The sequence below is a fragment of the Cyphomyrmex costatus genome, unplaced genomic scaffold, assembly GCF_001594065.2.
Source record: "Cyphomyrmex costatus isolate MS0001 unplaced genomic scaffold, Ccosl1.0 scaffold100, whole genome shotgun sequence".
NCBI classification, from domain to species: Eukaryota; Metazoa; Arthropoda; class Insecta; order Hymenoptera; family Formicidae; genus Cyphomyrmex; species Cyphomyrmex costatus.
Window position 1 is genome coordinate 2474632 of NW_017274955.1, and position 16013 is coordinate 2490644.

The window sequence follows — 16013 nt, forward strand, 5'->3', positions numbered from 1 at the left end:
GCGAAGAATCAAAGATAAGAAATCTAACCACATTAACCCGAATTTATTACTGACGAACTGTGAAGTCACATTTTGCGTGCTGCTTGAATATGAACTGTTAAAAATAATAATTCAAGTTTATTCAATTTTATTTAAAGTGACTAGATTTATTCTAAATGACTAGAGTTTTTCAATGAACTAGAATTTAAATGACTAGATTTAGAGTTATTTGAATTAATAAGTTGGTGATAACAGGATTAAAGAGATATTGAAACAGTAGAATGTTTATATTCGCATGATTTATGTTTAGACCTTATTCTTTTTCCTGCGACCATGGTGAGCTCATCATCGCTGAACGATATTCGTAATATTTAAATAATTAATATGTAAGATCTTGAGCGATATACGGATGATTGAGGTAACAGATTTATTATTATTGTAAATGTGTGATATCAGATATTGTTACATATTCTATATTCATATTCAGAGTTGTATGCAAAATATGTGTGATACAAATGGTTTATTTAAGCTTTAATTTGATTGTTCAAAGATATTATATTTGAGTCATTAAAATAAACATTGTATTGTTTAAAACTAAAACGTCTATTTGAAGTGAATATAGTAATTAGTTACGACAGTTTTTCTTAACAAACACTTACATATACGATGTCATTATCTTCATTGTTTCGTTTATACCGCCGCTCTTATCATTCATCACAGCTACAATATATCTTAACAAACATGCTCAAAGAATATCGAACAAGAGCGGCTAAAGATACAAGCAAAAAACAGAGCATAATAGAGCACAGCAGTGACTATAAAATATTTAAAAATGTAGACACCTTTATTGTAAATATCACACAGAACATTTATTTCGCAATATTTATATTTTACAACAGTTGTAATAAAGGTAATTGGCGAAAAGCAAACGTGATTATGATTCACGGTAAATATACACCAATACGCTTCATCATATCATATGATAAAAAGAAAACGAAATGATTGAAAGTTTTTGCAATACATTTCGACACGACACATTAATTTGTTGCGTAGGTTACAGCATTATCGGTGTAAAAAAAAAAACACGAGAGTTCTCTTGGCGTTTTTACATTATTTTCTTTCTTTATGCGATTTCTGAAATAATTTCAGGTATAGTTGAAAGATAACAAGATTATATTCTCCGAGATCAACGAAAGAATTTTTTGTGCAAATTATTTATGAGAAAGCGTGAAACACATTAATTGTGACTGAACGCAGTCGTGTTTATTTATTACTTACAGGAAATGTTAATAGCGAAATTTAATAGAGAAAATATCGAAATGTTTCGTAAGCATATAAAATTATGAAATATATTGCGAATATATCTATATATAGGAACAGTCATATACTAGTGACTTTCATTCTTCTTCATTCGAGGTGTGCGTTGTTTTTGAGGTAAAGAGATACGATTAATAAGTGCGAACTTGATGCAGAATTCTTGTAGCTCCTAAAAAATTGACAACGACATTCAATTATTACATATGCATAAATAGATAATATTGTAATAATGAAATGTTAATAAGTGCTAATGGTGACAGTATTTTACTACCTCTAAAGTATACTTCTCCGCAATACCATAAAAATATTCGACATTTGACGCAGTAATTCCTTGCTTTATCATCTGAATGCAGGAATGCTTGAGTTTTTTCTCGCAGTAACTCTCAGCCAGATCCAAAAGTTCTGTAATGAAAAATGTTGTTTCAATCGTAAAAGCAGGTCGAAGGTTGCATACATAGTGTACTCAACTGACCTGATATCTCCTCTATAGGTAAATCGATTACATCGATATATAAGTACTTCAGGAAGGCTTTGTAGACTGCATAGGAAAAGTAATCATGTTTGATGACACTATCGGAGAGAAGAACATCGATAAAATAGGTAAAACTTGAAAAATTTTGAACATGAATAACATTAACTTTTTATTAAATGATTATACTTTTGATTGTTTTCTGTCCAATTGTGCTGAAACATGGCTTTAAAGTACTCAGAGCGGATCTTTAAGATAGCTTTGTGCACGTGGATAAATTGGTCCTCCACTTGTATCTTGAGATCGCTCGTAGACTGTATCATAAAAAAGAGTAAAAATAATTAGGCAATTATACAAATCTATACAATATTAGATTGGTACGTAAAATATTTGTAACATTTATCAATTAAATTCGAGAATAAATTATATTACACAGTTCTACCAATTAATTTGTTAAGCCAAAAAGTTTTTTGACATTCTTTTTAAGACTCAAGCTATAGTAACACTATGACTAAAATAAGATAATTTAATAAACAATAAAGGAATTAAAAATGAGCATATACCTCGACGCTGGATATATTTAGCGAAATTATATTGTATTTCGTAGAATATTAAAACGAAATTTTTATTATTATTAGTAAACGATTCGTCCTTTAATATGACCATCATCGGTAAACGAAGAAAAATTAATTTAATATATTGCGAAGAATATTACTTAAATATGGCGGTTCGTCCCAGCTTCCATTACTGGACTCATCAGTAAGGCGCGCATTTACCGATTTCGTTTACCGATGATTGTCACATTAATCGTTTACTAATATAATAATAAAAATTTCGTTTTAATATTCTATACGAAATACAATATAATTTCGGTAAATCTATCCAGCGTCGTGGTGTATATGCTCATTTTTAATTCCTTTATTGTTTATTACTAAACCACATTAAAAAAATATATTATCGTTTATAATTTAATAAGAAATGATAAATCTTAATCGATATAATCAATAGTAATAAATGGAATAATGTGTTGATAATAATTATTCATAATATATATTATAGATACTATAATAATAAAATTAGACATTTGTTCCTTTTAGCTATGTATAAGTTTTTACACAATTCATCTTCTTTCTTTTTATTTTAACATGAAGAAAAAAGATGGAAAGGATGAACTGTGTAAAGAAGTTCAACTGAAAAAAACTATACTAATCTGTTTTAGTGGTATTTTTTCCTTTTTCAATACATTTTGAGAATGATAAGATATTCGCAAAACAGAAATATGATGACACATACAGATTCATCGAAAGCAGCTTCCAAGGATTCTAATATGCTCGGCCCTTCGCTCATGTACAAAACCAACGGTTTGTGCATAACTCTCGGCCCGTAGTACGCAATTGCATCGTGCACATTTGAGAACGAAGTGGCGGTTGGAGTTAAGATGCTTTCACTGCAGCAATCGCCCCAGACATAGACACGTCCTTCTTCGCTGACAGCAACGCTTATTGCATAGCCAGGCAAAGCTACGATGTCGATCCATTTTATCCGTTGCAGTTTACACTTGACCTAATAATGATATAACTACTGATCATTTCATGACCTTCACTTTAGTTTTCTTTTTTTTTCTTTGTTTCCTTGTTATTATGAAAACGATAAACATATATGAGTTTACCAAAATTGGTTTACTGGATTTTTGTTTGTTCCCGATTCCCAACTGGCCGTTACTGTTCCCGCCCCAAGCGTAGATCTTTCTGTCGTCTGTGAGCGCCAGCGTATGCTCAAATCCGCAAACTACCTTGACTAAAAGAGAAACAATTGTTCATTAATGTATTTTCGATCCGTTTTGCATTTTCATCATCCTCTTCGTCTTTTACTGTTGTATCAAGACGAAAATTACCTATGAATATTGTATCATTCAAAAAATTGACCTGTCGTAGGATCTGATCTACTTTTTTAATACTCGGTCTCCCCAACTGACCGACGCAATTGTTGCCACAACTATACACTTTGCCATTTTCAATAATCACAATGGTAAAAGTCTCGCCGCAGGAGACATAGACAATCTTCATCTCATTGAAGAACGTTAATTCGGGTGAAAATTCACATTTAATTCCAGCCACAGAAAAGAATTTTCTATTACAATTTTCTTCATTTTGACAAGAACAGCGTTGAGAATGGAAATAACCCAGTTGTAAGTATTGATTATCTCCCCACATGTAAATCTAAATCAAATCATTTATCTAGCTTGTATTAATAGACGGATATCATTACTGCATCTTAATATTTTACTTACTTTATTGTAATCCTTGGTTAGAACGACGGAATGGTAACTGCCACATGCAATATCTATGATGTCCTCTTTCACTACATTAGGCTCGTTTGTAGGTCCGAAATCTACTCCACCATGCCCTAGTTGGCCATAATAATTGGAGCCCCAAGCGTATACCTTTCGAAGACATTGCTGTTATTAACTTAATCGTACAAAATAGTTTTATTTCACGATTTTATCGTGAAATTTCTGACAATTTTTCTGAATTACTGTATGCATTGATAAAGAACAACTGAGAACAACAAGAGCAATCCAAATTTCTTTTTGCACAAACATATAAGCATATTAATTATCTAACTCTTTGTATAATATATTTTACAAGATTACAGCGTGAAACTCAACGCTCAATGAATTCTCATTCAGTAAAAATTATGGATATTCGATAAAGATGGAAATTATAATATGCAGATATTCTAATGAAATATGCTGCAAAGACATTAACTTGCAATTTGATCTACAACCTACTGGCAACTTCTTACCTCTCCCTCTTTTGTGAGCGCCAAAACATGAGGTCCCATGCCACATGCGAACGTCTTAATATTTTTCCCGCAAAGATCCACTACTTTTTTCATTTCTAGCGTGGCATTTTGGTCTCCGATCCCCAAACAACCTTTAATGTTTTTACCTAGACCGTATACCATTTTGTCCTTCGTCACGATTAAGGCTTCATTTCCCTTACCTGTTTTAAATTGAAAGGGAGACATTACCAAGATGACTACTTCAGAAAGGGAGGGAATAAAGCGAATTACCATATACAAAAACCATATGAATGTGGGAGACGAACTCCGGCTCTAGTGAATTGAAGATTGGCCAACTACGTAAATCCGAGCACATATCGCTTCAAGATATTAACTTCTTTGTTCCGTTCCGTTTCAATCGAGATACGATCATCATTTACGGACGCCGTAGTTATTTTTGAAATCATCGCATTCGCCACCAAGCCAACGATCGACAAATCCAAAGAGGATTAAATATAACAGAGGAGAGATTCTTATATATAAACGATCTTCTAATATATAATATATTAGAAAGGTCCTTTACATAAAATATATTAAATCTGAACAAGTATGTAGTGCTTCATTTCTGTTAAGTCTACAGTTAAAAAAGTCAAAATTTTTCCTCTATTTAATCTGCCATAAGTAATAAAAAATACTCAATAAGTAATAAAAAATCTTAGGAACATTAAAAAAACAATTATATTGTATAAACAGAAAAAGAGAGAAACTCAGTTCTTGATCCTATCATCTTTTATAGAGCGGCATCTGTTCATTTTCTTTCCTTATGTTTTTATATGTTGTGTGTAATATACTTGTGGAAAGAAAAGTTGAAAAAATGCATATGTACAAATTTATCGGACTCCTATCTCTATGTTGCGGAATATTTGCTGTTCGCCTTTTCAAGGTAAACATACATTATCGTGTATATATATATATATATATATATATATGAGGCATTCCATGCCAAACCGGCCACCCAATTTTTGGGCTTCCTCGTCGCAGTGCTCTTTTCGCTTGTCGTTAGAGGCCATAAAAGGCAATTTTGAAAATGAAATATAGACGGTTTTTTATAGAAAATTGAACGCTCTTTCACGTAAGAATATTCTTTTTTCGGTCAGACCGGTTTACGACGATGTTTTCAATTTTGAAATTTTCAAAATGGCGGCGCGCCTAAAAGGCCGGTCTCAATTTTCTTTCTGCATACTCTATTAAATATTACAATATCTAGTTTGTCAAAGACTCTTCGCATCTCGTGAAATATTTACGTTTTATTGGTATACGCTTAGCGTATAAACGAAACAATAAATTTGTTATTTTGGAATATAAGCGATGCCCAAAAGTTATTCTTATACATATATACTTATATAATTGTATGATTTCTCAAATTAGTTTACTTGAAATTGCCTATATGTATAAATTCAGTTACTTATTGTTATTTTCAAAAACCATAACAAGCTCCCTGAAATAAAATTTGGCAACGATATTTAACATCGCAAAATGCAAATGTACACAAACACATTGTGTGCCTTTTATACATATATACTAATTTTATTTAATATTAATATATTAAAATTTAATTAATACCAACGGATACAGTCATATACGGTATAATTTCAATTAATTGAAATACCATTGCAAGTATATGTACAGAATGCCGGTTTCTCTACCAGTCTGTTTACAGAACTTTTGCTAATGTATTTTTTTCCTTATGTATGACACACACGCAAACACATACATTTATATGGAAAAAAGTTTTAAAGGTATTGTTCTGCAGTAGGAGATAAGTAAGAGAAATAATCAATATACACGTATAAATTCGAAATTTATTTTTTATGTCGTGGAATACTGATCGCTCCCGTTTCAAAGTATTATTTAATAAAATAATATGTATATTTATATTAATCTTAATCGTATGATAATTATTAATTAGAATTAGAAAATATACATACGTATTATATAGAGGACAAAATCTATCACTTATATATATGTACAGAAGAAATTGCAAAACGATGAATAATACGTGATATGTTTCCGTCTTCTATTTCTGCTTGCTTTTGGTCGTTAATTTATAGCATATGTAAGGTCATACATCGGGCGCTCAGTGTTTTTAATTCTTGGTTCCTGCTGCTAAATTCAGCGAAGAATCAAAGATAAGATCCAACCACATTAACGAATCGCAGTTGATTACAGTGCTTACCGCCCCAGCAAACGAGAATTGATTAAAATGGATTGGACATTTTGTCTATTCGAATGCGTATTTTAAACAGCGAAAACTGTTTTTGGATTCAATTGGATTCAATTGAATGCAATTGAATTGAAAAACTGCGTTTCCTATTCAAAATTTTGAATTGAACAGTATTCATGTCGCACTGAAAAAGTGGGCACGTTCAAGTTGACAAAAGTTGCTAGCCTGCTCGCCGAGCAAATAAACATAATTGCAGGTTGTTACTTATAGATCTAACTAATTATATTTAATCGCTTAACAAGCGTACATACATACCTAGCTTTGCTGTCTTGAACTCGCCCATTATTTTTGAATTGAAAGGCATACAGATATGCTTCGTGCAATTTCTATAAATAAATAAAAATGTTTTCAGGATTGAAAAGGATTCATTTTAACATTCATGAATCCGTCGCGCGTGTATTTCTGAAAAATCTGAATCCATTTTAATCTATTTCAATCCATTTTTATTTGCTGAGCGATCATGTTGGATAATACATATTGTGCCTTCACAGCGACTTAGGGCACGAAATGAAGTATGGATTAATTGTTGAGGGGAAAATTAAAGCACCACATAAACGTGAGTATTCGCATCCGCCTTTTCCTATTCTTTACTCTGTCCCCACTCCGACGCTTAGCTGAGAAGACTTACAAGTAGAGATAAAAATGACTAAATTTTACGATAATTTTTACTCGGTATATATAATTCACTGTAAATTAGTCAGTAATTTATGAAGGCTAGTAAAATGGTAATTTTAAAAAATTATAAAAATAAAGTAATTTGATATTTAATCATTAAGTTAAAAAGTTTAAAAACATTTTATTTATTTTAAATTTTCATTTTGATACTATATAGGGAATGTTCCAAAATTGACTGCCCGGAATGAAAACCTATAGTACGCGTGACGTAAACTATAGATCCAGTAATGGCAGTCAATTTTGGAACACAGCCTCAGTATCTAGATATAAAATTCTGATTAGGGGTGCGGTCGAGTTGCCACTACGAATGCTTTGAAGCGTTTGATTGACCAATCAAAAGAAAGAATTTTATAAATTGACCAATCAAGAAACGCTTCAAAGCATTCGTAGTGGCAACTCGCCGCAGCCTAGATCTAAAAGAATACACCAATAACAACGAGTGCTCACTATTTACTACGTATACACGGCACGCTTTACACCGAAGTTATAACATCGATGTTATGGAACTGGCCAATCATAGCTATTCGTCTGAAGAATGGAATGACTGGGATTGGCCACTTTCATAACATCGATGCCATGAGCCCAAACACACACTTTTGCATAACGCATAAACCATATACATAAAGAATTTGATTGGTTCATTGACTCCATGCATAAGAAAATGGGCCAATGAAATTCCTCATGCACATGCTTTATGCGTTATGCAAAAGTGTGTGTTTGGGCTCTATAACTTCTGCGTAAATCGAACCGTGTAAACGTAGTATACGTTGACTCAACAACTGTTGAGTCCGCTGAACGCGCCCAATCATTAACTTGACTGATGTGACGAGCTACGCACATCTCCAGGGGTGCGTTCCAAAACTCGACTCTGTCAACTCTGAGTATCTTTCATCTTTGTTGTTCGCCGAATGTTGAACAAAGATACTCGGAGTTGACAGATTCGAATTTCGGAACGCAACCCAGGCTGCGTTCCAAAATTCGTCTTTGTCAGTCATAATTCATTTTATCCTTGTTGCTCACCCAGAATGTTGAACAAGGATAAAAGATACTCGGAGTAGATGGAGTCAAGTTTTGGAACGCATCTCTAGAGGTTCTCTAGTTTGCTCGGGGTTCACATGAGTGCGCGCAAGGATTAGGGAATTGGGAATCGATCGTTCGTGCCGTGATAGCGTCGTTTCTTCCACCGTTTGCTATCGACACGCGTTGTACTCTGCTCGTACAAGTTTCACGGGATCTTCGATTCCGCTTAAGTCCGTTAAAATGGTGAAGATGGAGCATGATGTGAGTATTCGTCTCGCTGTATGTAATCATTCCTTTATCGCTAGGCGTTCAGCGTGAAACATTTCGGCTTTCATTCCGACGCTCGTAGCCTGTAATATTTCACTGTACTTCGACAATGTCGAAAAATGTTCGTCATTCCGATGCTCGTTACGAATATCAAAAGTAATGTATCTCGTGAAATATTTTCAAACACGAAATTGTGTGTTCGAATTTAATGGTCAATATTTTAACAGAATTTTTATAATAAATTAATCTAAAATGATTAAAGTCCATTTTTATCAAAGATCCATTAATCTTGATTTAACTTACTTTTTTATCATTTTTTTATTCTAAGGATTAGAAAAAAATTAAGAATAAGTAATTGAGATTGAAGTTGATCTGCATTGGTAAAAATTGGCCTAACAAATTGTAAGCAAGTTTGGGAATATATTATGGATACATATTATGAAGCGTATTATGGGAATATGTATGAATTATTCGTAACAAGTTTTGCTCGGAATTTAAATTAAAGATAATTAATATCTAGGAAATAAATAATTTAAAATCTAGGAATTAAATAATTTCGATCGGAATCTATTAACAATTCCATGATACAAATGTCAGATAAGTACATTGAATTTAAATAAGTAAACAGAAAATTACAAAAAAGAAGCAATTGCTTTGTTAATACAGCTATATTCGGTTGGAATATGCTGTAAGCTTTATTTCACTAATGATGGTGTTAAGCAGAAAAAGCTTTAACTGTTCTAAAATTTTTTAATTTGATTTTACTCCTAATTCTTTAATAGATTTATATGTATAAACTATATATATATATATAAATATTTGTATTCAAGTAAATTAAAATCAGTTTTATAAAAAATAATATTTATTTTTATAACAATGTTAATATCTTGTTAATTTTTCTTCTTAGACTTTTATTGTCACTAATAATCTTTTGAAAGAACAAATTAAAGATATTTTATTTTGTATGATTAAGCAGTGATAATTTATAATATTAAAAATATTTCAGGATGGTAAAAATGAGCCAGAACATGTTAGAAAACTGTTTATCGGTGGCTTGGATTATAGAACAACAGATGATTCACTTAAGAAGCATTTTGAACAATGGGGTGAGATTGTAGATGTGGTGGTTATGAAAGATCCCAAAACCAAGCGTTCAAGAGGTTTCGGTTTCATCACTTATTCCCGTGCTCATATGGTAGATGATGCTCAGAATGCTAGGTAAAAAAAAGATTTATGTAGAACTGTAAGAAAAGGTCTGAGATCTTATTGTTAGAAACGTATAATATTTATAGAGAGAAATAAAAAACACTTGATCTAAATTGAAAAATTAATCTTATGAGATATAAAAATGTTGATTTAGTAATATAGGACTTGCTTGTATTCTCATATTAATTTATATCATTTTTTTCTTTGCAGAAATTATTTTTTTATAAGAAGATGTGTTCACTTTATAGATAACAAATTAAACTATTTTTCAGGCCTCACAGAGTAGATGGTAGAGTAGTTGAGCCCAAGAGAGCAGTCCCTAGGCAAGAAATAGGTCGGCCAGAAGCAGGGGCTACTGTAAAGAAACTTTTCGTTGGTGGTTTAAAGGATGACCATGAGGAAGAAGATCTCAGACAGTATTTCCAAAGTTATGGTAGCATAAATTCGATCAGCATAGTGACTGATAAGGAGACTGGCAAGAAACGCGGCTTCGGTTTCGTCGAATTTGATGACTATGATCCTGTCGACAAGATCTGTCTACAGCGTAATCATCAGATTCGCGGCAAACACGTTGATGTCAAAAAGGTGAAAAGAATTTATCTTCAAAAATTCTATTCAAGAAGAATATTATACAGATTGATTAAGAATTTCTACAAGACAAATTCGATCTTTTATTCTTTTAGTGTCTTTTTCTAACTTTTCTAATATTTTACGCGAACGGCGCACACACATACACACACACAAAATATTTCAAATTTGTGACATTTTATTTTAATGTTTTCGTATTCGATATGATATAAAATATTCTATACAGTTTGTTTCTTCATTTTCTACAAATCCAAATTGAATCGACTGAATAGTTTATAATTTTATTAATGTGATAATTTTTATTGCAGGCTCTGAGCAGAGCAGAAATGGCATCTGCTTCTGGAGGCGGTGGTGGTGGTGGTGGTGGTGGTGGCGGCAGCCGCAGTGGCCAAGGTGTAGGCAGAGGACCCCGTGGTAGTAATCAAGGCGGTGGTAGCTGGGGAGGACGCGGCAGCGGTGGCGGTGGTGGTGACTGGAACAATGGCAGTAATCAGGGTGGATATGGTGGAGGTAATCAAGGAGGTTGGGGGGGTAATGGACCTTGGGAGAATCAGAATCAAGGTAAAGGTTTGTTAGAAGATATTTGTCCTCTCTCTCTCTCTCTCTCTCTCTTATTCCTCTTAGAATTGAGTTGACCCTTGCATTGATGATGTCATTGTATTTAGTAATCTTATGAGAAATTGATTTCAGTGTGTAAAGAAAAAAAGGCTATAAATATGTGAGTGGATTTGAAAACTATTAATTTCTCACACAAGCAAATCTAATATTAATAATTTATTTAACAAATAATTGTTGTTTTTTCTCTCGGTATATCATGTGCTTTGGATTATATTAGATTAGTGTAAAAATTCTTGCCGATTTTTTCAATTCTTTTTATTACAATAAGATCGATACATTATATATTAAAGACAGAGGCGAATATACTCTTTATTTAGCTCCATTTTTTATCGTAATATACTATAAATGTAAGGTTATATTTTTTATGACATCTCTATGGCTTGTTGTGCACAACTGTTAATGCAGAGATGCTAATTTACAAAAATCATAAATTTTCTGCCGATAAAGTTGTATTAAGACATATATAGATATATTAATTTTTGTCGGTAAGAACGTTTGCACTGATCTAATTGATGATTCTTTAAGATATCGTGCCAGGGTCAAGTAGCAGCGCAGAGATTTTGTATTCTAAAGAATAATGTTATATGAAATGATAAAAAATTACTGAAATAAGCAAAGAATAAACATAAAGAAACAAAGCTTCATAAAACATCAACAAAAATGAACACAATAACATAAAATTATTTCCATTTAATGTTACACAATTTTATAAAGTATTTGACAATTATTAATGTTATTACACTAATGATAAAAAAAATAAACACTCTCTCTGCTGCAGAGTGGAATAACGTAACAGTATTTCATTATTTCGAACAATGGAAATATTTAAAAGAGATACTAATTATTGCGTTTTAAAGGAGGTGGATGGAATCAAGGCGGACAGGGTGGCTACAACAGTGGCGGTAATTGGAGCAATGATAACTTTGGTGGCGGTTATCAACAGGGTTACGGCGGTGGCCCAGTGCGCAATAATTTCAATTCGGGTGGTAGACCGGCACCATATGGCATTAATTCGGGCCCTAGTGGACGTCAATCTGGAGACTCCAGATGGTTACCACCCTTCAGTGGACAAGGTTTCTTCTTGAAATTCAATATGATAATTTTTTCTTCTGATTCTTTTTTCTGTCAAACTGTTATCTACATAATTATTAACATTAAAAAATATATCAAAATTTTTTGACTTTTATTTTTTTTTATTACTATGTGTGTCTTTTTATGTACTTCATATCACAGTTACTACGTTATTTCATCATACAACTTAAAAACATTTGTTTCTGTTAACCTGTAGTTTTTTTTTTATAATACTGCAGGTCCTATGGGTGGTGGAAATTCCGGTGGTGGCGGTGGTGGATATGGTAACCAAGGTGGTTATGGAGGTAATTCTCTCGGAAGTGGAAACATGGGGGGCGGTGGAGGCGGCGGCAGTGGAAGGAGATACTAAGAGAACATTGAGCATATCGCTGACCCTTCTCGCTGGTAAGCAACTCAATAATTATTTCAATATAGTTATCGATTTACTATTTCAAAATTTTGTTAAAATTTATGGCAATTGCAAAATTTCAGAAATGTCGAATTATTTCTTACAAAATTTGAGTTCTCATAGAATTTGATTCAGATATATGCGATATTAAATAATTTTTTTATTTTCTTTATTTTGTTAATTATTTATAAATGATACCATTAATTTTGATTTATATATTTAATGGATAATTTTAACTGTATAAATTAATTTATTTTAAGCATCAGTTTATTAATTATTTAATTTTATGGAATTAATTCTTATAATTAATTCTTATTAGTTTACATAATCTTGCTCATATTATTTAAGCATTATTAGAAACTAATGTACATACATATATACATATATGTGTGTGTATGTATGTATGTATTAAACATTTATTGAGAGGCAAAATAGCATTAAAAAAATTATCTTATTATTATATATGAAGACATAATAATTGTCTTACTGTTGATATATATGCATACACACATAATTTTAGGGCTTGTGCAAACAATGTAATTAGAATGTAATATTACATCTTTTAGCTATTGTTGTTTATTCTATTAATATCAATATTTGCTATATCATTTTTCTAGCGTGACTATATAATTAACTCAATTATTTGGCAATCCAAGTGGCGTTCTTTTTTTTCTTATTTTTGCAATTAGCACGTTTTCGAAAGTGTAGATCAGAATTTAGGTAAGAATAATAAAATGATATAATCTATTTTTACTTCTCATATCTTACGGTATTTCATCCAATATATTAAAGAATAGTATTTCTTTCATTTTATACATATGCGTAGGATGATTAGCTCTTATATTTTGTTATAGTATGATAAAAAGGCAAGATTTTCTTGAAGGAATTCATTTAATATCAAGTATTCTTATAATTATTATTGTTACACAAATTTGTATATTAGGACCTCTAAAGGTCTCAAGGATTTAAGAATCTCAGGATATCAGGCATCGAGAATTTAAGGAATCCAAGAATGTAGAAAAGAATTATTTTAGATCTTTACAGAAAATGATTTGTTAAATTATGAAGTATTATTTTTTTAATTTCAACAGAACGGTTTGGATATAAAACATTTTCCAGGAAGTTTGTCTTTTGGAATTTAATATTCTAAGTTTAATATAATGAAATATTGATGTTATGTAATAAGGTTTCAGATTTTAAGAATTTAAACAATTCAAAAGTTTCAAAAATTCTTTCTCAAAATTCACAAGTATAGTTATAGATCTTAAATTTCACAAAAAAAATCTAGATTTAATAGATATAAAACATTGTAATTGGTTTTAAACTCTAAAAACATATGAGTCTTACAGATTCTTAAAAATTTACATATCTGAAAATTGAATAAAACAAAAACATAGAAATTCAAGAATTGTAACTTGTTTAGAAATTTGAAAATAATGTAGCATCTGTTTATTTAAAAATTCCATTAAAAATTTTGGGACTTAGAATTTATTTAGAAATATGTGGATGTAGAATCACACGCGCGCGCACACACACACATCCGTAGTTACAATGTTAAATAATAAAAATAGTAAAGTAAACATCTTTAGAAAAATTTTTAGGAAACTTAATTGTGTATGATTTGATATTCTTAAATATCCATATAATTCGAAATGAAATAAAACAAAAGTGTAAAATATTTCTCTATTATGTAAATTAAAAAATTCTTGGAATCCAAGTGATGTCTTTAGAAATCTACAGCCTTAAAAAGATCCCAAGATTCGGAAATGCCTTGTTCACGACCCAATTGGTCTTTTGCACAGGCTAAAGAGTTTAACTAACAGATTTCTTGACTTTTGAACCTCAGGTGAAGCTACTACTCCTACTACTACTTGTCTTCTAGTCGTCAGTACTTCTGTACTGTTTAGTATCGGAGCAGGCAGGCAGGCTATCAGGCTAGAGAGACAAGACAACGAACAGGCAGAAACTCAAAAACTGTCAGGAAGTCGGTCAGGCAGGCAGGACAATCAGGATACAGGACAGAGAATGAGAAAAAAAGTCATCAGTTAGTTCACAGTGAGAGGCTTATACGCCTATTCTTTTCTAATCTTGCGTCCAGTTTCTCCCTTTCTCCATTTATTATAAAGCTCATATTATCGTTTAAATGTATATTTACGTCCTTTTTATGAAGATCTGCGCGTAAATATTTAGCAGATAGGGAAAATATTCACTCATATATATATATACAAGAAAATAATTTATAGTAGGAAAAATATATGAGAAAAAGAGAAAAAAAAGATATAGTACATGCATGTAGCGATAAAAATGGCAAGAGAAAAGTATATTCATCAGCGTTTTGTAGGAATTAATTAGGACTAATTAATAGGAAATATAAACTAGTTATGAAGCTGTATAATCGTTTAAGCATTAGTTGGCTTAAATAAAAAAGAAACCTTTTCTTAATTATATATTAATTTTGCGACGCGAGGTAACAATAGGCTATAAGCTCAGTCTAAACGATTGCGAAGGGTCAGAATGTAGCTGGTAAATTATCTAATAACATTGCCCAGAATATCTTTCTCGTGCAACTTCGAAGTTTTAATAAAAATGTTCTTTATAAAAAACAGGCAAAATGTATATAAAATACAGTTTTTAATAAATCGCTTAATAACTTTATAAAACAGGCAAAATGTATATAAAATACAGTTATATATTGTCACACGAGTCTCTCTTATAACGTAACTTTTTTTCTTCGAAGCTGCATAATAAATTATTCACAATAACGATAGATAGGATCATTTCTTGTACATGTTGAAGAAACAACTTGTAGGACTTGTACAATAGATGAAAAAAAACATGAAGGAAAAGGCAGAAATAGATGTACTGTCGACTGCGTAGTTAATGAGAAACAAAAAACATACCACCGATACCTTGAGACGTCAATGTTAAAATATGTATTCGCAGTATTAAATCATTTGTATAGAACGAAAACCCCATCCCAGTCTTTTGTAGTTTTTTTCATCGCGAAGAGAATATCACAAACGACTTATGAGTTTTTTTCGTACCCATTTTTCATTATAGAAAGATTTATATCCTAGATAGTGATAGATTATCAAAAATTTCGAACAATTTCAAATGTCTGATTGAAGTTTCGAATCATTATTAGTTTAGCTTGAGAATTAAAAAATCTTGAAAATTTTGAAAGATTAAGAACTAAGAATAATTTTAATTCAAATTTATTTTTTATATTTATTTTTATTTAATATTAATAATTAATTATTTATAGTATTGACAATCTTAATTTTAAAGATTTTTTAAGTTTAAAAAACTTGAAGTTTTCAAAAATC

General features: G+C 31.3%; 2 protein-coding genes across 2 annotated transcripts; one reads left to right on the forward strand and one right to left on the reverse strand.

The window, feature by feature from the left end:
- Nucleotides 1-1366: 1366 nt before the first annotated feature.
- Nucleotides 1367-4925, reverse strand: LOC108771379 (RCC1 and BTB domain-containing protein 1). The gene is made up of 10 exons (XM_018536653.1): nucleotides 4841-4925; nucleotides 4571-4770; nucleotides 4056-4208; nucleotides 3660-3984; nucleotides 3435-3568; nucleotides 3059-3328; nucleotides 1955-2079; nucleotides 1769-1866; nucleotides 1568-1698; nucleotides 1367-1465 (listed from the first exon to the last, which is right to left on the reverse strand). Exons 1-10 carry the CDS (start codon nucleotides 4923-4925, stop codon nucleotides 1367-1369), a joined length of 1620 nt encoding a protein of 539 aa, XP_018392155.1.
- Nucleotides 4926-8659: 3734 nt separating this feature from the next.
- Hrb87F (Heterogeneous nuclear ribonucleoprotein at 87F) lies at nucleotides 8660-14611 on the forward strand. Its single transcript, XM_018536829.1, has 7 exons — nucleotides 8660-8789; nucleotides 9802-10013; nucleotides 10274-10586; nucleotides 10898-11150; nucleotides 12065-12280; nucleotides 12518-12683; nucleotides 14534-14611. The coding sequence occupies exons 1-6, from the start codon at nucleotides 8769-8771 to the stop codon at nucleotides 12646-12648; spliced, it is 1146 nt and encodes a 381-aa protein (XP_018392331.1). The 5' UTR covers nucleotides 8660-8768; the 3' UTR covers nucleotides 12649-12683; nucleotides 14534-14611.
- Nucleotides 14612-16013: the final 1402 nt, after the last annotated feature.

What these genes read in the sequence shown, in the direction of transcription:
- LOC108771379 (XM_018536653.1), bottom strand. Translation starts at nt 4,925, where the DNA reads ATGTGCTCGGATTTACGTAGTTGGCCAATCTTCAATTCACTAGAGCCG. An exon ending in CGCTCACAAAAGAGGGAGAG is followed by an intron (nt 4,209 to 4,570) that starts GTAAGAAGTTGC and finishes TGTCTTCGAAAG; the next exon opens with GTATACGCTTGGGGCTCCAA. An exon ending in TGGACAGAAAACAATCAAAA is followed by an intron (nt 1,867 to 1,954) that starts GTATAATCATTT and finishes TCTCTCCGATAG; the next exon opens with TGTCATCAAACATGATTACT.
- Hrb87F (XM_018536829.1), top strand. Translation starts at nt 8,769, where the DNA reads ATGGTGAAGATGGAGCATGAT. An exon ending in GATGATGCTCAGAATGCTAG is followed by an intron (nt 10,014 to 10,273) that starts GTAAAAAAAAGA and finishes ACTATTTTTCAG; the next exon opens with GCCTCACAGAGTAGATGGTA. An exon ending in AACACGTTGATGTCAAAAAG is followed by an intron (nt 10,587 to 10,897) that starts GTGAAAAGAATT and finishes TTTTTATTGCAG; the next exon opens with GCTCTGAGCAGAGCAGAAAT.